Source organism: Lactuca virosa, chromosome 5 (assembly GCF_052849685.1).
Source record: "Lactuca virosa cultivar CGN04683 chromosome 5, Lactuca_virosa_CGN04683_v6, whole genome shotgun sequence".
Taxonomy (NCBI): Eukaryota; Viridiplantae; Streptophyta; class Magnoliopsida; order Asterales; family Asteraceae; genus Lactuca; species Lactuca virosa.
Genome location: NC_136430.1, coordinates 365,097,990 through 365,121,803, shown reverse-complemented (window position 1 = coordinate 365,121,803; position 23,814 = coordinate 365,097,990). Strand labels below are relative to the sequence as shown.

The window sequence follows — 23,814 nt, the reverse complement described above, 5'->3', positions numbered from 1 at the left end:
GACTCTAGTCATGGAAAAACGTCCAAAAGGACAACCCATACGTTTTATAGCATGCCATACACAAGAAAGTCATAGCTTGGAGACAAAAGTTCATAAAATCGTCATATAACCAAGATCTAACGAGTTAATCATCAATGTATGAAGTTTAACCTTTTGGAGATGGAGATTAATGCAAGACTTCCAGATCCAAGCTTCACCACCACCTTCTTCTTCCTTAGGAGCACACAAAAACACACACTCAAGCTTCAAAATGCAACATTGGGGCTAGGGTTTGCAAGAGAAGATGTTTTTAATGATGGAGGCTGGAAATGGGACTTAAGGTTTAATATATAGGGTCCAAACCCTCAAGATTAGGGTTTTCGCCCAGACGGAGTACGCCAAGCGTACTCCCAAAACGACGTGGTTCCCTTAAATGCTCCTTAAGCCCAGCGTACGCGTGTTCCGCCCAAATTTACAACAATGCCACTATGGACCATTTTGTAATCTTTCATATACTCAGGGACCAAAATGAAATATTTAATTATACAAAGGGTTACAATTTAAAATACCTCAACATCGGGATGTTACAATTATCCCCCACTTGAACTAGGCTTCGTCGTCGAAGTCGGCCGTAGCGAACAACTCAGGATAATGCTCCCGCCTCTCCGTCTCCGGCTCCCAGGTCCACTCGGAGTCTTTCCTATGCTGCCACTGAACCTTTACCAAAGTTATCTGCTTGTTGCGCAAAATCTTTATCTTCCTTTCCACTATCGCTATCGACCTCTCAACATAATTCAGGTGCTCATCGACCTGAATATCATCCAAGGAGACCACTGCCTCATCGTCCAACACGCACTTCCGCAACTCTGAAACATGGTAAGTGTTGTGGATCTGGCTGAGCTCACTCGACAAATCCAACCGGTAGGCTACCCTGCCTACCATGGCGATCAGTCGGAACAATCCAATATACCGGGGACCCAATTTCCCCATCTTCTTGAAGCGTATCACACCCTTCCAGGGTGAGACCTTCAATAGTACCATATCGCTGACCTGAAATTCCAACTCTGATCGGCGTTGGTCGGCATAACTCTTCTTCCGACTCTGAGTTGTCTGCAATATCTGCCTGATCTGCTGAATAAGCTCTGTGGTCTGAAGGACTACCTCAATCCTCCCCATGACTATGTGGCCAACCTCTCCCCAAAAAAGTGGGGTACGACACTGTTGATGTATCTCACCAAGAATACATCAAAGGGTAACAGAAGCTTCAACCAAAAAGCAACCTGATCAAGGATTGCCGCACTCGTCCCGAACCATCGCCCAAGAACCCTTGAGTACTTATCCCCGTATTCCGCTAATCAGGGGCAAACCTCCAGAAATGGGGCCCACGTCTCCCACTGGACATAAGAGTACTTCCGACTCCCACAAAGACAAGGATAGTGCTCTGAACCCCGACTCCCGACAACGCTGCACCAATAGCAAACAACTATGTACGGGGCACGTCGCACCAATGAAAAACCTCCACGATCTGCAGGACCTGAAAAGGTAAAGGATATTGTTGGGGATCTCTCCCCCCAAAGACAGGTATAAAAAGGTTCCTTCTCCTCCAAGAGAAGGGACCAATAATCTCCTACTTCTCTCCTCCACTTGAATAGACTAGATCTCTCTTCTCTCAAGGAAAAAAAGTTAACTTGACCATCGGAGCTTCATTCCGAGAGACCCTCCCGGACAAAGCCTAACTGATTTTTTCTCTTGTACTGTGATCCTCAGGCTTGATTCTTCAGTCGCTAAAGAAGACGGAGTCAAGTCGGAGACATATCACAACAGACACCTCCGACCATACATGAGCTCAAAAGGTGGGGCACCAATGCTGGAGTGATAACTGTTATTGTAGGAAAACTCCACAAGAGGTAGGTAGGAATCCTAATTCCCACCAAAATCTATAACACAAGCCCCCAACATATCCTCAAGTTTCTGTATGGTCCGCTCACTATGGTCGTCGGTTTGCGGATGATAAGAAGTGATGAAATGTAACATCGTGCCCAGCTCCTCGTGGAACTTCTGCCAAAACCGGGAAGTGAACCGAACATCTTGGTCTGATACAATGGATACCGGAACCCCATGACGACCAACAATCTCCCAAACATACACATCGACCAACTTTCTGGCCGAAGAGCTCTCCCGGATGGCTAAAAAGTGGGTACTCTTGGTCAATCGATCCATGATGACCCATATAGCCTCAAAACCCTCGGTAGTCTTCGGCAACTTGGTGATAAAATCCATGGTGATCTGTTCCCACTTCCACATGGGAACCTCCAAAGGCTGCAGCTTTCCATGTGGCCTTTGATGCTCGACCTTGACCATCCTACAGGTCTAACACCTCTCAACATACCAGGCTATATCCCTCTTCATACACAGACACGAGTAACTTAATCTCAAATCTTGATACATCTTGGTGGCTCCCGAGTGTATAGAAAAGCGAGACTTATGAGCGTCCTCTAACGCTATCTACCTGATCCCACCAGCAACTGGAACCCAAACTCGACCACATCGGGTCAGCAACCCCCGACTATCGGTGACAAACCTGTCGATCTCGCCCTTGATCCTCTCCTGCTTCTATTTCTCCTTCCTAACTCCCTCCGCTTGTGCCTCTCTGATCAAATCCAAAAGTGGAGAATCAACGGATATCATTATACACATCTCTCCCGCTGAAGGTCCAGCCGACTTATGACTCAAGGCATCCACTACCACATTCGCTTTACCCGGATGGTAAAGGATCTCGCAGTCATAATCCTTGACCACGTCCAGCCACTTGCGCTACCTCATGTTCAGATTCGGTTGGTACATAAGATATCACAAACTCTTGTGATCCGTGTGAACAGTACAACGGACCCCATATAGATAATGTCTCCAAATCTTGAGGGTAAACACCACTGCCCCAACTCCTGGTCATGAGTAGGATATCGCGCCTCATGCAACTTCAGCTGCCGTGAAGTATAAGCAATCACTCGTTCCCTCTGCATATGGACCGCCCCTAAACCAATGATGGATGCACCACAAAATACCACGAAATCCTCGACACCCTCTAAAAGGGTCAATATCGGGGCCTCGCAAAATCTCTGACCCAGGGTCTCAAATGGTGATTGCTGCTGAAGGCCCCATCGGAAATCCACTCCCTTCCTTGTCTAACGAGTGAGGGGTACAATAATCATGGATAATTCATGGATAAATCCTGGATAAATCTCCAATAATATCCCGCCAAACCCAAGAAACTCCTGATCTCTGAGGGATCAGAACCTCCCACTACATCATTGCCTCGATCTTGGCCGCATCGACCAAAATCCCGTTTTGGTTAACGAGGTGCCCCAGGAAATGGACATCTTGTAACTAAAGCTCACACTTCGAGAACTTGGCGTACAACCGTTCTTGCCTCAACACTCCCAAAAGCTCTCGAATGTGCTCCTCGTGCTGTTCTCTGGTCTTGGAATACACCAAGATATCATCAATGAACACAATAACTGATCGATCGAGCATCGGCCTACATACGTGATTCATCAAATCTATAAACATTGCAGGCACATTGGTGAGCCCAAATGGCATCACTACGAACTCGTAATGCTCATAACGAGTCCGAAACGCGGTCTTCTCTACGTCCTCCTCTCTCACCCTCACCTGATGATACCCCGACCTCAAGTCGATCTTGGAGACCCAAGATGCACTCTGCAACTGATCAAGGAGGTCGTCAATCTGCGGAAGTGGATAACAGTTCTTCACCGTCAACTTGTTCAATTCCCGGTAATCAAGGCACATCCGATGTGAACTATCCTTCTTCATGACGAACATAATCGACGCTCCCCACGGGAAACTGGTCGGTTTGATAAAATGCTTTCCCAACAACTCCTGAAGCTGAGAGGACAACTCCTGCATCTCGGGTGGTGCCAAACGGTACGATGCATTGGCAATCGGAGCCGCACCTGGCCCGCATCAAGATCATCTCATGGATCGCTATCATGAATGATGCTTTATTAAAAGGTACTATCTTCGTATCCTTAACACCTGGGATACATAGTGAGACTTAAGTGTAGGGAATATTGTGCTTAGATATGGTCAAACGTTGGTCCTTAACCGGACAGTTATAAAAGCCATTTTTAGGTATGGTATGAACTATGCAAGAGGCTTATGTAGTCAAAATGGGATTTGTTCCTCTTATGTGTTGAGAGTTAGACATCTAAGACACCTTACCAAAAGTTGAACACCATATGAGATTGATTGCGATCCGTATCTCATGTTTAACATGATGTCTGTGAAAAAGGGATAACTGATAAACTTACCTTATACACCAATTTTAGCTTGGAGCTTTTGGGGAATTGGGTGTTGATAAAATGGCACAAAGTCGTATGTTGATGGGGCCAGTGAATGTTGCTAGACGTTCACCACTGTCTATATCAGTCTAATATGAATCTTGCGCAAGTGGGAGATTGAAAGATCTAGTATGTTCAAGAATCATATTAAAGTGATATTGTTAATTAACATATGATACTAAAGAGTCACACTAACAACTTGATACAATTGATTATTTATTAGAAATCGAGTTTAATAAATATTTAATAAACTGTTATAATTAAATTGGAAATTATTTATTTCTAGGAAATATTAATTTTCATTTTCAAGTAGCATAATATATCATACGGTATGATTTCTTAAGTCATGTACAACATTTTGGACCATAAGGACTTTTTGTCTTTTACCAAAAGGTTAGGGTTTATATTTTATAAAAGAGTTTATAAAAATTTACAAACCTTGTATTCTTTTTTGTACCAAAACCATGGCTTGCTTCTTATCGGACAAGTGATGGTCATTTGATTATTTTAACGGAAAGAAGACACGACTTCCAAGAATGGGGAACACTTAGCTTTTAGGTGCATGGAGTACCTAACTAGTTAAGGACTTATGTGTAAAGAACTTGCTTTAAGTGCAGGCTTTGATCTCTTTATTCATTTAAGACCAAAAACTGTAACATGGTATGCAGATACACCCTCTCACACTTTTGGTTCAAGCATGAAGACCACTTGCTTATTCTTATACTCTCTTGAAGTTCACATTGGTTATGAACTTCAAGCTTAATAGATTAAGAGTGTTCTTGCAAGATTAGCATCTTAAATCAAGTTGATAACTTGTTGGTGTCTCTAAAGTTCATCATTCTTCATCAACTTCTAAGCCTATCAAGAGGATCCAAAGAACTACAAAGGTTGTTATTTGTTCTTCTTCTTATTTGGTTGTGTTTGTTTTCTTTCCAAACTTTGCAAGAAGATCATTGGTGAGTTTAACTTGTTTATGTTATTTAAAATATTTTAAGTCGTTCGTTGCTAAAAAAAAAAATCATGTTTTGAAACTAGTTTTTGAATGTAAACCCAACACGTTGACCGTAAGGCTTGACTTTTGACTTATGAACTTTTGTTCAACTAATGATAGGTAGATTAAGGTCTTGCCTTGTGTGATTATCTAGGTGGCATTACACCTGTTTTGGGATTTTGAGAGTGTGTTGACTTTTGAGCTTGTTTGCGAGGTGAGTTTCCTTCACTATACTCATGGGTCGAAGGCACCAATGCCGACCCACTAAATTATGTTTAGAGGTTGGTAGTTGTCTTCGTGACAATTTCTTGCTATGTTTGTATGTTATCTTTGTGACTCTTGTTGTTATGATTGTATACTAGCGGTAGGGGTGAAATAGACCTGATATCGGTTGAAAGAGACCGAAATGGGTGAAATAGACCAAGTACCGGTTGAAAGAGACCGAAGGGGTTGAAATATACCTAGTGTCGGTTGAAAGAGACCGAAGGGGGTGAAATAGATTCAATTATGTTTTGACTATTATGTATGTATGGTATGAGGTATTTTGGGGAGGCTCACTAAGCTTTGTGCTTACGATTTTCAGTTTATGTTTCAGGTACTTTCAGCTCGAAAGGGAAGGGCCCGACTTGATCGCACCGCATCCGCCCATGTTTTCCGCATTATGTGATTTTGGGATTTTGTGCTCTGATGTTATTTCACTATGATAGACTTTTGGTTGTTTTGACTTGATTATTTGATGTTTTGGAATGAACTAAAAATGAATTTTTATCTGGAATTTTGGGATGTTACAAAAGCCCTAGCCATACTTGCATATATCGAGTCAAGGTCCATGGTTATGAACCTAATCTTGCCTAAACCCTAATCACTAACAATAAAAAAATTGGTAAAGCTTGGTCATGAACAGGAATCTATGCTTGTACAAACTAACAAAGATATATCAACTTAAATTAGTTGTTCTAATGAAAATTCAATACTTGATATTTAGTGCCGAATGGAAACCAAAGATTAGTTAATTTGGAAAGAGAGTTGGAGCCATGGACCCCAATGATGATAATATATATTGTCTTAATCTGAACAACATATTTGATTGTTACTGAATTAGGTTCTAAGTTCTTTATATATTTAGTAACTAGTTGTGAGACCCATGTATTACATGGTTTAATTTAAACAAAAAATTAAATATAAAAATCAAAATATTTGAGAACTTTAAATTTATAAGAAAAATAATGAATTATTATAATGGAAATGTTTTTTTATCTTTTAATTTTAAACAAATAATTTAAATAAATAAAAAAGAAACTAATGAGCTTTAATTTTAGGAATTTTGAAATTAAAAAGTAAGTTTATTAATGAAATTGATATCCATTTATTACTATATTTATTGCAACTATTACATTAAAATATTATGTGGAATTTAATAAAATAGAAAAACTCATAAAATGACATGTGGAAAAAAATTATTTCAAAATAACCATAAAATGACATTTGACAAATTGAATGAGAGTTTTATAAGTGGCAAAAAAAAACCTTTATAGAGGATTCTATTCATTCTTGTAGTCTTTTGAGCAAAGAAGTAGTTCTTAGCTACTTTGTATCATCTAAAAGCCCTAAAAAGATGACCTGGTAGTCAATAGGATGTGTGCTATGTGAGGCTTGAAACTTGACTATTCCATGTCCTTTGAAGTCCAAAAAAGAAAGGAGTTAGATGCTCTAAAAATGTCATTCTTCCAGTTACATAACTTCTTTACGTTAGCCAGCTCTATGTTATAATATTACATGGTGCTCACAATCTTTGAGGGAGAAACATGTTAAGACAATGCTTTATTGCTTTATATTTTCTATTCTTGGAATTAGAATCAAGTATCAACAATGAAAATCTTATTAGTAATAACATTTTCAATAAATAATTGAGAATTTCAATGCCGAGAGGCCTGCAGAAGATTGATCTTTGTATGGGGAATATTTGTACATTGATCGTATACATTGAGTTGATTTAAGGTACCAAAATGATGTTGAAACAGCAGCTACACTTTATAGCATACCTATTCAATGTTTATAGGATCTTTAGGACAAACAAATGGTGAAAGTCTGAAAGATAACATTTGATATATGAATTAAATTATGCTGTCCATTTCGATATTAAGAGCAAAGTATTATAAAAAAACAAATCACAAATCATTCATTTAAAGGATCATAATAAACCTCAAACGCCATACATTACCATTACAAGAAAGTACTTATAAACAAACAAATAAAAAAGAATGCAAAAATCACAAGATTTTTGGTTTCTTTTGTTGCCAAAAATTCTACATATTAGTGGTTGCTGATTAAAATTTAGACAAAAATTAAATAATGATACACACGGGAAGTAAACTTATGCATCCCTATCATTTCATATTCCTACGGATCTCCCTAATCTGTCTCTTAAAATCTGCACTCCCATGTACCTGCGTCACACCAAATACAAATTTCAATACATGACATCAACTATTTCATGTAACATCTAACAATCAATTTTTAGGGTACCTGCCCAACATCATAACAGTAGCTTGCGGATTGGTGCCTGGGGATTCACGAAAAGTTGACCCATCAATGACGCGAAGTCTGTGGACCCCACGGACCTTGTAGTCCTTGTTAACCACCTGGCCCACATGGCACCCACCATGGTAGTGCCAGATGGTGATCACAGTATCTTTACAAAATTGTTTAAGTGACTTTGTGTCATTTGTGTGTTTTGGAATCATGTTGACGTTTGCAGTGACACTCATGTTTAGCAATTTGTCTATGGTTTCTTTATCACATTTGGTGTAATTAAGGAAATGTTTGGACCTCACGAGTTTTTCCACGATCTTGATCCCTTTCATGCACTTTTGGAGGTCTTTTGGGTGGCTAAAGTAGTTAAATGTAACGATTGGATTGTCATCCGGATTTGTGTTGTTCAACCTCAAATGCCCTTTCGACTTTGGGTATGCAAGTTTTGCTAAAATGAAACCCCCGTGAAATGCTTCGTGTGGGAGATCTTTTTTGTTTTGTTTGAAAGCTTCAATGGCTTCTTGTGTTCGTCTTTTTGGAGGAATCGTTGAAAGTTGCCCGATCTGTTGATTCATATACAAAACAACATTGTCTATGAGTTGCCATATATAATAAGAATCCTAATAACCACATTGGTCTAGCCAATAGCATCATAGTATATATAACATGTAAGCTTGATATCCATCAATTCACATTGGAATTTACTGAAAGTTAGCTGTCAAACAAGTGACAACTATATGTCAACAACTTTTGCAAGTATATGATATGACAATCCTAATACCAGAGTTCAAGATTTTGTGACTAACCTCGGCGGAGGCGACGCCATGGTGGCAGTGAATGCTATCGGGAGACTGACTATACCCGCTGCTTGCTTCAATGTAAACACCCATTTTCGTGATCCCAACCGTTTCAATCAGCGACTGCTTGACAGGCCTATTCAACGGGACAAAAATGGTGTTCAACGGGTTATCGGAAATGTGTTTCCCGACAAATTTGTTATCTTGCACCACCGAAATGTTCAACTTCTTGAGATCTTCCTTCGGTCCTATTCCACTAAGCAATAACATCTGCGGACTACCAATTGCCCCACAAGTTACAATAATCTCGCTCTTTCGCCTCCTCGATATGAAAGCTTCATGGTTAACACCATTTTCGTCTTTGAAAATTACCCCAATTGCCCTCGGTTTTTTCCCTAAGTTATCAGAAACAAAGTGTCAATTGTCAATTGTCAAATACATTGATTTTGAATGTTAATAATACATACCAGTTGTGTCAAAAAGGACCTTTTGAACTCGGGCATGAATCAAAACATGGAGGTTCTGTGAATTTCCGGAGGCTAGAAGCTCTGCGGCGGTGTGCCGGCGGCCATATTTATCGAAAATTGTCCCGCCGATTTTTGTACCGTACAAGTGGTCGTAGGTGAATCCATTGTTGGGTGAAATTCCGACTTCTAGAAGCCCGTCTCGAACCGCTCTTTGCCATGGTTCGAATACGGGTTCATGGACTATTTGTTTTTCGACCCATGGGTATGATTCGTTTACCAACTTTGCATCCCATCCTACCCTTTTAACATAACTGCAGTGCAACAACAACACGAAATTTATTAGTTCAATGGAGCTAAATAACATCAAATTTTCAAAATGACCAAAATAACCCCACACGACTAATACGGCTTGTGTCATAAGTGTTTGTTTAGGATTCCCCAATCTTCTTAAATAAATTTGGCAACTTCGACTCATGAAAAAGGGTTGGGCCCTTCTATAATTCTACCAAAATATATTTAAATGTTTAGCTAAAAAAGTTATATATTAGATGGGGTTGACCCTTTTGTAATTCTAAGAAAACGGGTTTAGCTAAAGAAATATACTAAGAAGTTAGTTAAATGATTATAAAATAGGTTTAGTTAAATAAAAATACTAAAAGTTTAGTTAAGAGTTACAGATTAAATGGGTTGACCACTTTATAATTCTACCAAAATGGGTTTAGGTAAAAAAAATAATGCTAAAGTTTAGCTAGAAAGTTGTAGATTAAATGCGTTGAGCCCTTTATGATTCTACCAAAATATACTTGATATTTGCAACATCTTAATTATTTTATTAGAATAATGATAATTAAACGCGATATTAGCAAAAATATTATCATGAATGAAAATTTTAATCAAAATGAAAATGCTTCTTGTGTTTTGAAATTATTTTATTTTATTTTATTTTATTTTATTTTTTTGTCTGGAATGACAATTCCGGACATTTTACCTGATAAGATAGAAATTTAATTGAAAAATCAGTTATATTAAACATTTTGAAATGATTATTTCAAACATAAGACACATTTTCAAATGGTCATTTCAAAATGGAAAACTAAAAAAAAAAGTTACATTATGTGTTACCACCGAATCCGAAATGCCTAATCATTTTAAAAAAAGGTACAACAAAATGGTCAAATATATTTATAATTTATTATACACACAAAAGTGATCATTTTTTGTAAATATCGTCAATTTATTTTATAACACTGACTGGTTTCTAAACACGATTTGATTTATCCTAACAAGAATTTACTCAATTTTTTGTTGTTTCCCAAACTGTCCAACCCATCCACCTGTGCCATCTACAGATTTGTTTTTATTTAGTTTAAAAATATATCTATTTATTCGAAATTAAGATTTAATCGGCTAAATATGAGTTATCATGTCATCAACTATTTATGTTTTAAAAAGTAACCCATATAAGAAAAAACATAGTACAAATTATTGGTGGTCCATTGAGCTCACATTTCACTATCAAAAGCAACATAATAATTTGCATCTACTGTTAAAACCCCAAATCTAAACAGAAAAATGCCTAAATAACACTTTGAAAACAACTATAGGACGATGATTGGTAGGCCCATTATTAATACATTGTAGGCCCGAATCAACAAAAATAGGGTAGAAGCCCGTTTTAGCAATGTGCAAAGTACAACTCTATAAGGTATGCACCTTCATACCATAAATAAAACTATAGGTCGAAAAATAAAGCAAAAATTTAATACTATCACAAAATGTATTTATGACTTTTTTGTACTGTTAAAGTCATGTTTGATAAATCAGTTGAAAACTAACTGTTAATTGAAAAATTAATTGATAGCTGATAAACAGATTTATAAATTAATAATATTAGATAAAAAATAATTTATAAATTAGATTGGAATGTAAAATTACATGAAAATATATTTAGATATATAAATAAAAGTAAAAACAGTATAAAAAAAACTCTATATAAGCTTCTTAAAAGTTATCTTAAAATAGTTTATCAAGAATTAATTATAAGCTAGTTTCATAAGCTAAAATAAGCTATTTTTGTAGTTTAATAAACAGTAAATTACAATAAACTAGTTTATTTTTGACAAAAAAACCTAATTAAACTACAACTACCTCATAGCTCACTTGTTCAAAAAATATTTTTATTATAATAATACAGTATAAACAAACATTTAAATTCTTTAAATTCTGATAGTACTTAGTAAAAGTTAAACCCAACTGTGCTTTTAACATCTGAAATAGTTGACTGTTGAATAAATAACTCAACAACTAACTAACGTACAACAAAGCGATGCATGAATGTAGTAAGAGTTATACCTTGTGCTTGCTCGAGTGTAAAATCCTGCATTGATGGAAGTACCACCACCCAACACTCTAGCCCTCGCATTAAAAACTCCATCGGTGGATACAAAAAACTGAGAAGCAGAAGCAGGTGAGGTGTCCACAAGGGTAAGATGGAAATTTGACAACAGAGACACATTTATGTTGGCAAAAGGGACACCACCCCTTTCTAGTAATAACACACTGTAGTTTCTAGACAGTGTAGCTGCCAATGGACACCCTGCGGTGCCACCTCCCACTACGATGTAGTCAAACTTCTTTTCTCCGCCGTTGGATCGCGTTGACTTTGACGATGATACGGAGGAGAAGGAGCTCGCTCGTCGGATGAAAGGGAACTGTTGTTGCCAAAACCTGTAATCACCTGCATCGCAGATGGAAATGTACGCAACTGCCCTTGTTACTATATTCAAGGATTTGGTTTCCCAAAGCTGCCAACTAATCGTGGAAAAATTAAAAGTGTATTCCCTTTTGCAATTGCTACAAGATATTCTTTTATTAATTTAATAAAATTAATTTTATAGCATTTTATGTGAACCGATATATAAAGAAATAAGTTTATGGAATTAAAGGGTTGAAAAATATATAGAAATGAATAATAAAACAATAAATGTATCGTATATTTTTTAGAGTTACCAAATAAAAATTACACTGTTCCCAAAACTAAATTTTCTTTTAGTAAAGCCAGAAATAAAATTTGAGGTATAAGCAAGAACAAAAAATGGATTAGCTATTAGAGCAAAATTTATGAATCTTTTCTCAATTTGACAATTTTTTATACCAGAACCTTGATTTGGACAAATCCTAGAAATGTGTTGCTCATGTAACAAGATTCATGATTTATGAATCAAAATTGGCCATTTTTTTGTGCCTGAAATTTGAATTCGTTTGAGCCATGAATCAAAACCCAGAAATGTACTGTAACTATGACAGAGAAACATGATTTTTTTTTCCAAAGTTGCCACCTTTTATACCAAAAAGATGAAGCTTTTCAAAAACCAACAAATTAAACAAGGTGAAAACCAAAACCCATAAATTAAACAACAAAAACAATATCCAAATCATTAATTATTTTGATAAAAAAGAAAAGAAAACACTCTTAGAATCACACAAGAACACATGCATATATATATATATATATATATATATATATATATATATATATATAGAGAGAGAGAGAGAGAGAGAGAGAGAGAGAGAGAGAGAAGAAGAAGAAGAAGAAGAAGAAGAAGAGATTAAAGTTGTAACCTTGAGAGGAGGTGATGAGGGTGGCAAGACATGAAGAGAGAAGAAAAAGGGAGAGAAAGAGTTTGGTGTGGAGTGCCATCGGAGACAAAGGCTTCAGTAAACAACAGTATTTGCACCTTCAACTTTCACTTCTGTGGCCAATTCTGGTTGGTCTTGTTCTCTGTGAAAGCACCCAACTTAGCTTACCTTCGTCATTTAATTTCTCATATATATATATATATATATATATATATATATATATATATATATATATATATATATATATATATATATATATATATATATATATATATATACACACTAAGGAAGAGCAATTATGACGCCATTAATTCATGTCAAAAAGATAAAGCAAAGGAGATAACGTAAATACCATGTACACATACACCCAAGTATATACAACTTTTTCTCTTTAAATGCTATGAGAGAGATGGAGTCAAGAACCTCATAAATCAGTTTCAAAGTTAATAGATCATATAAGATTTAAAGATTTCCGGGTGATGGAATAAAATTTATTTTGGGAGATTATATTAAATTTTTTTAGGAAAATCTTTAGAAAAATCATAATATTTTATCTTAATTTACGAAAAAATCTTAAACTAAAATTCATTTACAAGAAAGTCCTAATTACCGATAAAAATGATGATTTTATTCATTTTTTCTGGTTTACCGGTTTCATTAAGTCACATTATTTTACCATAATTTACGAATAAGTCCCAAAATAAAATTAAGTCATGATTTGACAATTTTCTCCATTTAACATACATTTTACCGGGTTCATTGCTGATCTGGACGTCTAGTCATTAAATTAACTGATAAAATAGATACAATGGTTTATATAATGCTACGTTTACTGTAAAATTAGATATCAATCTCAGCGGCTCATTTATGATTATGTATCCCGCTCAGCAATGAAACCGGTAAAATGTCTGTTTCTGGGTAAAAGGGCGGGAAATGAGCTGATGAGATAGATATATTGGATTACATAAGATTAGATAGACGATTTGAAATTTCTTATAAACTTCAAAAATGACGAATTTGTTGCTAGTTTATGTAATTATTGTAGTTTTCGTTGGATAAATTTTATATTTCAAAATATATAAGTAGATCAGGATATCAAGTTGTAACACTGCATTTCAGGTTTTTCCCTTTAATCCCTTCATTTAAAATTTTTGCCAATTTGGTCCCTAGCCGAGTACGCTGGGCGTACTCTATAAGTACGTTGGGCGTACTGGCTCGTAGGTTTGGTCGCGGAGGCGCCCACGTATGCGGGGCGTACGTGCGGCTGGGGTAAACCCTAATTTTTAGGGTTTGTGCCCTATTTAAACACCTTAAGTTGCCTTGGGAGTTTCTTATGACCAGCCTCGACCTCTCCAAACCCTAAGAACAAAACCCTAGCCTTTATTTGAGTGTTTGTGAGCCATTGTTGTGATCTTGTGGTGTTTTTGGATCCTTTGAAGGAGGTGAAACTTGGTGGTGAAGCTTTGGTGGACTTGGAGCTTGAAGATCCAGAATCTTCATCAATTTTGCAAGTTATTTGAGGTATAAAGCTCTTAACTTGATGAATCATTTGGTTAGATCTAGTTAGGGTTTGTTTTTATGCTTTTTATGGTCCTTTAAGCCATGCTTGAGAGTATGAGCTACTCCAGAAGCTAGGGATGGTAGATCTTGGCATTTTTGAGGTTCCTTGTTCATAAAAATCCAATCTTGATGAGTTATCTTGGACCATGCATAAGTTAGGGTTACTATTATGGTTCTTTTTGAGTATTGGGTCCCATTAAGGCATTAAGTCATGAAAGGGTGTAAAGTGCCAACTTTACGTGTTAAGACATCATTTATGTAACGACCCGAAACTCACGACATAAAAATTTTTGTTTTTAGATTAATAAATCGTTAATACATATTGTTTCCATAAACTAGAGTAACTAATATTTAGCAAAACATCATTAAACCAGAGTAATCACATAAAGCGGAAACATGTGATGTGTGCTCTATTTGAAAATCGGAGTACTTGAAACATAAACTGAAAACCGTAAGCACAAAGCATAGTGAGTTCCCCAAAATACCATATAACATACAACCACATAATATCATGCAACATGCATATAGTTGCCATGGGCTCCCCCATGGTCTTGACCTAGAATGCCATGGGCTCCCCCACATGGTCTGATATCCAAGTGTCATGGGCTCCCCCATGGTCTTTACCTGGAATGCCATGGGCTCCCCCACATGGTCTGATATCCAAGTACCACGGGCTCCCCCCGGGGTCTTCCATGCAAGTATCAAAGAGACAACTAGCATTCCACATAACACGTAATGGGCCGACATTAGTGCTTTCGACCCATGGATATAGTGAGAAGACTCACATCGCACTGTTGAATCATACAAAAACATCATTGGCTGCTGGCTGACAGACCCTCAACTGTCAATAACAAAAAAATACCCAATTAATAATTGGGTTCTAATCGATAATCATAACTTCAATCTTGGGGTAAAAAGACCATTTTACCCTTACCCTAGCCTTGACCAAAACTATGGCCCAAACTAAAATCTAAAAGGCCCAAAGGCCAACTAATCAATCAATGGCCCAATTTTTCAAATTGGGCCCAAGCCTCTACATGGGCCTTACCCTAAGATCCAACCATCTTTCTAGTCCAAAACACTTGGCATTCCGATGACCCATTAGCCAATACTCATCCAAAGCCCGCTTATGGCCCAATTTTCCAAATTGGGCCCAACCCTTTCCAATGGGCCTTGTCCTAAAGCCCAATAATTTCCTTGGTCTAAAAACCTGATTTCCAGATGTCCACGAAGGCCCACAACAACTAAGGTGTTGTTTGTTTTTTGAGAGGCAAAACGTCTGCAGTCTGCGGATCATATCTGCAAACATCTGCAGTAGAAGAGGTGGACTAAACGTCTGCAGTCTGCAAGAAGAAGACTGTTTGTTTTTTAACGTCTGCAGTCTAGTAAAATATACTAAAATTTTAATAAAATTATTTTTTATACTTAAAAGACTTTTTCAACACAAAAATTTAAAATAATTTTTGTTTTATAACACTAAAATATAAATCATACATAAATCCTACAACCACAATTTTTTTTTTTAAATTATACAACATTGAAACATAAATCTAACCTCTAAAATCTATTATTTTTAAATCATACAATATTACAACATTGAAACATAAATCTAACCTCTAAAATCTATTATTTTCAAATTATACAACATTGAAATATAAATCAAACCTCAAATCTTTTTGACGTCACATGGAAACAAAGTTGCAATTCATGAATCATTCCTCACACTCGTGTTCTAATTTCACATATTATACAAATGTTTATAACTTATAGGGTTCTATACATGTTACAAAAACATTTCACCAAAAGCATTTCATCAAATAGTAACCTGAATCCATCAGTCATTTGTGTTTATAGAATGTGAGTCTTCATCAAATAGCTTTCCTGCATCCATGAGTCACTAATTAATACCAATGAACTACAAAATATATGAATTACAAGCATTAAAACATCATATATGAAATACTATTCCAGCAACAATAAAGCCTAATTTCACTTAAAACATAATTTCCAACAGCTATATACATCTAATTTCAATTAAAAAATGTAATTTTCAGCAACAATAACAACTAATTTAAGCTAAAATGTGATTTCCAACAAAAATATATACATCAAATTTCAGTTAAAAATGTGATTTCCAGCAATAATAATAACTAATTTCAACAAATCGAACAATATTTTTCATATTTCAGCAAGTATATATTCATTTTCAGCAAATAAATATGATTTCCAGCACCTATGAACATCTAATCTCAACAAATAAATCTGATTTTCAGTGAATGTACATATGATTTTCGTGTTTCAGCAAACTAATCTGATTTCAGTATCAATGACATCTGATTTCTAGCAAGTACAACAAACCCTAGAAGATAACATCTAATTTTAGGGAAAATGTTCTTACTGATGGCAATAGAGGTCAGAGACGATGATGATAGAGACACAATGGGTGTGAGAGGCGGTGACGGAGATGGTGGGCGCGACTGGCGGCGGTGAACGACATGAACGATTGCAGAGCATATGAGAAATCCGGCGACAATGGAGTGCGTCTGTGGTGTGGTCGGTCATGAGGAAAAAGATAGTCCTAGTCTAGACGTCGGCAACACGAGGAGGAGGAGAGAGGTTGAAGAAGACCGATGGAGATAAGCATCGATGGAGGGGGAGGCGTAGATGTATGTTGGTCATTGGAGGCACTGAGAAAAAATAAAGCGTGTTTTTTATTAGATTAAAGAGGGGTGAAGACCTTAGAAGACATTGGTCCATGTCTGCGCCAAGAAGACCTCGCGCAGACATTTTTAAGTCTGTGCACTTCTAAAAAACAAACAGTCTGCGAGGGTATATGTCTGCGCGTCGTCTGCGCGGCGCAGACAGAAGTGGTCACGCATATCTGCAGAGAAAAAACAAACAACACCTAAGTCTAAGAATGGCCCAACCCAAGGCCCACAACTGGGAAGTCCAATCTAACTGAGTACGCAGGGCGTACTCAGCAGTACATTGTGCGTACTCGCTTAATGGCTTGTACGCCCAGCGTACTCCCCTCTTAATCCCACTTTTTCCATTAAGCACTTAATGCTTAGCCCATAAGTCCAAACCACATATCTGAGTCCCAAATAACGTCTAGACCCATAAAGTCACTGACTTGGTGACTTTGCATGCCCCAAATGAACCCAAACTCAAAATATAACCCTCTACTATCATGGAAATGATTCTAACTCATGCATGGATGGATTTAGACCCCAAAGATGGCAACTTTATGACTCAAGGACAAAAGAAACACTAAGATTGGCAACTCTAAGCTCCAGAAACAATATAAACTCATAAGATCTCATCAATGGACCCAAAAAGGTTCATAAACCCAAACCAAAAGAGATCTAAGCTAAGAAACATCAAGTTCAAGACTTTATACCTTAAATGAGTGCCAAAAGTTGATAGGATTATGGATCTATAAGCCTTCACTCCTCTAGTGAAGCTTCAATGCTGACCACCTTCCTTCAAAGCACCAAAATCCACCTTACAATGACCTTCTAGGCTCAAAACACACAATCATGGAATTAGGGTTCGAGTGTAGGGTAAGGAGGATAAGGAGGCTGGTAAAATGAGGGTTTCAAGTCCATAGGAATGCTTAAATAATGGCCAACCCCGGAAATTAGGGTTTTCAAGTTCTGACCGTATGCCCCGCGTACCACCTCGTACGCCCAGCGTACGAGGTCTCGTACCCCGGCACAAACCTCGCACCTACGTTGCGCGTATTTAACACTACGCCCTGTGTAACCGGCTTCGCATAAGTACGCCCTTCGTATCTCCTTGGTACGCCCCGCTTACTAGGGTTTTCCCCAAACCCTAATTCTTCCGAAGGCCATAACTTTCTCGATACAACTTCAATCCCGACGATCCTTATATCCATATAAAGGTACCGAGACGCTCCATCTTGATATCAACTCATACTCACCATAAGATGTCCCGAACGAACATTCGCTTTCCATAAAAACCCGAGCTGACAAATTACCAAAATGACCCTTTGATTCCAAAACACAAACCGAATACTCGCACTACTCGAAATACCTTAACCACTCCAGCTGAGTCCAGAACCCAACTTCTCGAGGGTCTGAAGCCTACTAATACCCATTCCTTTGATCACCAACTCAAAATGAGAACAATGCGAAATAGGATGTTAAAATTTAGGATCAGATTTGAGAATTTGGCTTAGTGGCTTAACCGATTAAGCACTTATTGGTGAGCTGGGTTGGCTGTGGAGTACGCGGGGGTACCTAGCTCGGACTGACCATGGATGGAGTACGTTGGGCGTAAGTCTGAGTATGTCGGGCGTATTCAGCTACGTTTGACTTTTGTTGACTTTTGCGATTTGGGTCATATTTGGACTATTAGGGTTTTGCCCCTTGTTGAGCCAATAGTCTTTCTGACTTTGGGTCATTATTAGGCTTTGGGCCTTCTTGGATTTGCGCCCAAAATGAGCTTTGGGAAAGAACACACGATTAAATTGTATATAATACTCGACAACCTTTAAATATTTGACTCGATCTTATTCCATATCCCTATTTAGTTGTGGCTTGCGGAGTCATCTATTAGATCAGTTATCTGATCTAGAGCTACGCGGATTAAATCGAATTTAGATAGATCATGTATGGATCAAGCAAAATGAAATCACCACCAATTGTTTTATAATGATATATCTACGCGTAGAATTTCGAGACAAAATTCCTTTCAACGAGGGGATAATGTAACAATTGGTAAAAATTGAACAGAGTTCGGCGGTCAAACCACCACGAACCATTGTGTATTAAAGACCAATTGTGTTTAATTATATGTTTATAATGTATATTAAAGATATTATATTCATAATTGCTTTTAGAGCATCTGAAACTGCTCAAACCGTCTATCGTTGAAGATCGAATAAAAAATCAACAAAAATTAAATCTAGTTTTGGCGTTAAAAAAATAAAATTTTTGCATTAAGTTTATCTGAGAGTTATGAATAAGAAATTTGAATAGATACGTTCTCCTGATTTCGTGGATATAAAGAACATCCAAAACGGAGATCGTTTGGGAAAGTTACGTCTCTTTAAAGTATAAAAATCAGTATTTATCTGATTTTCCTGAAACGAACCGTACACTGCTTCGTTTGGGATAGCTACAAGCCTCATAAATTATTTCTGAGATCGTTTTTTGACTTAGACTATGGCCTATTAATTTATTTCATTTTTATAATATTTTTAATCTCGACCAAAATCAGATTCGTAAATATTTGTCAAATCTGAGCCATCTAATCGCGAAACTGTAAAAGCTGTTTCCTGGAGTTTGGTATATCAGAATTGAATTTCGTCTGCGTTTTTGGAATCACCATGATGGGAACATATAACAGGTACACTAAAAAAAATTTAGAAAACCGTACGATGGCACACGTATCAAGAACCAAGAGTCGGGATTTACAACATAAAAATATCCCACATTTGATTTTACACCAAATATCCTTAGAAATCTGATTGTGTACAACCACGATCATTTATAATCTACTAAAATATTTACAAAATGAGATTTTTATGTTTTTACTTCTATCAATTATTACACAGCTCTCAAAGGAGGCAACTTTCTCTCTTTCTTGTTCTTGAATACCATTGGCAAGGGATGAAGAACCGGTGGCTGCCACCACCTCCACAGCTCCCCTCCTCCCTCGTTTTCTTTCCCGTTGATCGATCACCCCAAACACCCTACGATCACTTAGAGTGCTACCCACCTCCACAGTCGACAACAGAAAGGGAATGCAGTCGAGAGGACCACCAGAGCAGCCTTATTGCCACCACCATCTCCAGCCCCTCGCCAGCACTGTTGCCTCTGTTCCAGCTACCTCCTTCGATTGCTGAACTAACCTACGAAGATCCTCCATTTCCTTAATTTACATCATTGAGCACCACCACAAACCCTCCCCCTGAGTACGAAATTTAGTCCTGCTCTTTCCTCCTTCTTGTCTTCTTCAGATTTGGCCAAGAAAACCCGCCATCAGAGATGGAGTATTCGGTCACCAAAGAGGAGGCAATGGCCCCTATCATGTCGAAAAGCATAACCCAAGCACCCCTGCAACTTGTTGAAGAGGCACCACCCAAACGCCCCTGCTGCTATGTAACATCCGAAAATTCAAGACCAAAAATTTCATTTTTAATTTTAATAATTATAAAACCATTTGTCTGAAAACATCATAGAACCAACTTATATCCAAAACCAATGTATCAATAGTCAAAACATGTCATGATAAAACAACATCAGAGTATACTCCCAAAGATCTCATATGCGGAAATCCTGGTGTGATGCGCTGTAATCATGTCGGCTCCTTTCCTTTCGAAGAAGAAGTACCTGAAACAAAAACTGAAAACCGTAAGCACAAAGCTTAGTGAGTTCCCCCATCATACCACATAATCACATACTGCTAGGCATATCTGGGTGCCTGGCTTACCCTGTCAGGAATATCTGGGGTGCCCAACCTACCCATGTCAATCATATCTGGGGTGCTCGACCTACCCTGTCAAGCATATCTGGGGTGCTCGACCTATTCTGTCAAGCATATCTGGGGTGCTCAACCTACCCTCCGGTTTATTTCAACCGGTTACGGGGTCTATCTCACCACCCCTACTACTACCACATAATAACATATCATATCATACTTGTCAGACATATCTAGGTGCCCGACCTACCCTCCTACCACTTCTACATAACATATAGCATGCAAGCACATGAATTTCTACAGATAGTGGCATACCAGAAAATTATCAGAAAGACAATCATCTATACTATAAACACTACTAGTAGGCCGGCCTTGGTGCCTTAGACCTACTTCTACAGGAAGGTAACTCACCTCAAATGTTGTAAAGTAGCTGAACGGTCCTCGGCTCTGAAATCAACCCCTCTCAAACTCCTACACATAAAATATTTCCTTTAATTACCCTTTTCATACTCATAACCCCTTAAGGGTCAACTTTGGTTAAAGTCAAAGTCAAAGTCAATATCCTGGTCAAAGTCAGCACTCTGGGTTGACTCAACTCACCGAGTTAGCCCATCAACTCGCTGAGTTCCATAAATCATAAAACCCTAAAATCGCGATCCAACTCGTCGAGTTCTTTCACGAACTCGTCGAGTTCCTCCTATCAACATAATTGGGACATTTCGACCCAACTTGTCGAGTTCCTCTATGAACTCGTCGAGTTCTTCAGTTTTTTAAGCTTTCTTAATGCATTAAGCCATTATTCGTCGAGTCTAAGTCCCATGTTCCAGATCCAGACCGAATATACCTCTAGGAGGGTAAAGTTTCCGACTTTACCCAATAAGACCTATCCTAGAAGAAATGAGCTCTAACCCTAACTCAAAATGGCTTAGATTCAACTCTAAAAGCCATCAAAACTCCAAGATAAGCCAAAGGGTCATAGATATGGACTATAGGGACAGTTTGGTCACATAAAGTTCCTATATTTACTTGCATGTATGGTTTACTTGGTTCAAAAGACCAAAAAGATGGTCTACAAGTTGCATGGGACTTTCATGGCCATAAAGTTGGCACCTTTATGCCATGAAGTCCCCTAAAGACCCTAGATCTGAAGGGTTTGCCCACATGGGACGTCCAAATCCAAAAAACCAACATTCTTGGACCAAAGCATGGATAAAACATCATAAAACTAGATCTAAGCATACTATAGACAAGATAGGAGCTTTATACATCAGATGAACCAGAAATGAAGCTCAGCTCCTGGATCTAATCTTCTCCTATACGTCCTTGCTCCTTCTTCAAAATCACAAAGAATGCACAAAAATGGCTCAAAACTCTCAAAAGTGAATTAGGGTTGTGTGGCTAGGGTTTGGGACAATGGAGGTTGTAAATGAGGCCAACTTATGGAGGTTAAGGTGTTTAAATAGGGTGCAAAACCCTGAAAATTAGGGTTTCATTCTGCCAGTCTTACTCGTCGAGTTGAGGCTTCTCAACTCGTCGAGTAAACTTTTTTAACCCGCGTCCCAATCCATCTCTACTCGACGAGTTTGGGGCCTCCAACTCGTCGAGTTTCTATACAAAAATGAATAAATTATGAATTAAATACATACCAGGAACTAGGCATTACAAATCTCCCACACTTATCTCAGACTTCGTCCTCGAAGTCTGCTGCGTCTGGAAATAGTTATGGGTAGTGCTCCCTCATCTCATCCTCCGGCTCCCACGTCCATTCTAAGCCCTTGCGGTGCTGCCACTGCACCTTCACCAACTCTACTCTCTTGTTCCTCAGATTCTTCGTCTTCCTATCGAGAATGGCTACTGGTCTCTCGATGTAGTTCAGGTTGTCATCCACCTGAATATCCTCTAAAGGCACCATTGCAGAGTCATCTACTAAGCACTTCCGCAGCTGGGAGACATGAAAGGTGATGTGGATCTGACTAAGCTCGGCTGTAAGATCCAGTCGATACGCAACCCGGCCCACCCGGGCCAATACCCTGAACGGACCAATGTATCTGGGGCCCAACTTTCCCCGCTTCCTGAACCGGGTGACACCTTTCCAAGGTGACACCTTCAGGAGGACCATATCTCCTACCTGAAACTCCAGGTCTGATCGACGTCTGTCGGCGTAACTCTTCTGTCGACTCTAGGATGTATGGAGTCTACTCCGGACCTGTTGGATCTTCTCTGTCGTCTTGAGTACCACTTCTGTACTCCCCATGACCCTCCGTCCAACTTCACCCCAACATATTGGGGTTCTGCACTTCCTCCCATAAAGCATCTCGAAGGGAGGACGGTCGATGCTGGCGTGGTAGCTATTATTGTAGGAAAACTCTGCCAAGGGAAGGTAGGTATCCCAGCTACCACCGAAATCTAGAACACATGCCCGCAGCATATCCTCCAAGGTCTGGATGGTCCGCTCGCTCCGACCATCCGTCTGCAGGTGAAAGGCCGTGCTAAAGTGTAAATGAGTACCCAACTCATCATGGAATTTCTTCCAAAACCTGGAAGTGAACCGCACATCTCGGTCAGAAATCACGGAAAGTGGCACATCGTGTCGAGCTATTACCTACCTGATGTACATGTCATCCAGCTTCTCGGCCGAAATGCTCTCCTGAATCGGAATGAAATGGGCACTCTTAGTCAACCGATCTACGATGACCCAAATAAAATCCACTCCCCTTGCGGTCTTGGGAAGCTTCGTGATGAAATCCATAGTAATATCCTCCCATTTCCACACAGGGATATCCAACGGTTGCGTCTTATCGTGAGGTCTCTGGTGATCTGCCTTGACTTTCCTACAAGTCAAGAATCTCTCAACGTACCAGGCTACATCCCGCTTCATGCAGGGCCACCAATAGTCAGGACGAAGATCCCTATATATCTTCGTCGCCCCGGGATGGATAGAAAATCTGGATTTGGGCGCCTACTCCTTCAGAACCTGGCGCACATCCCCATGATATGGAACCCACACTCTACGGTGGAGTGTCAATAGCCTGTGGCTATCATAT

General features: G+C 38.5%; 1 protein-coding gene across 1 annotated transcript; it reads right to left on the bottom strand.

Moving 5' to 3' along the window:
* Nucleotides 1-7,506: 7,506 nt before the first annotated feature.
* On the bottom strand, nucleotides 7,507-12,937 carry LOC145116949 (protein HOTHEAD-like). The gene is made up of 6 exons (XM_079053248.1): nucleotides 12,746-12,937; nucleotides 11,477-11,861; nucleotides 9,125-9,435; nucleotides 8,667-9,052; nucleotides 7,855-8,423; nucleotides 7,507-7,775 (listed from the first exon to the last, which is right to left on the bottom strand). Exons 1-6 carry the CDS (start codon nucleotides 12,822-12,824, stop codon nucleotides 7,721-7,723), a joined length of 1,785 nt encoding a protein of 594 aa, XP_078909374.1. The 5' UTR covers nucleotides 12,825-12,937; the 3' UTR covers nucleotides 7,507-7,720.
* Between the last annotated feature and the right edge of the window lie 10,877 nt (nucleotides 12,938-23,814).

Excerpts from the sequence above, each read along its gene's own strand:
- LOC145116949 (XM_079053248.1), bottom strand. The coding sequence starts at position 12,824 with ATGGCACTCCACACCAAACTCTTTCTCTCCCTTTTTCTTCTCTCTTCA. Across the intron at positions 11,862-12,745 it reads CCTCATCACCTCCTCTCAAG|GTGATTACAGGTTTTGGCAA; the intron begins GTTACAACTTTA and ends TCTGCGATGCAG. Across the intron at positions 9,436-11,476 it reads TACACTCGAGCAAGCACAAG|TTATGTTAAAAGGGTAGGAT; the intron begins GTATAACTCTTA and ends GTTGCACTGCAG.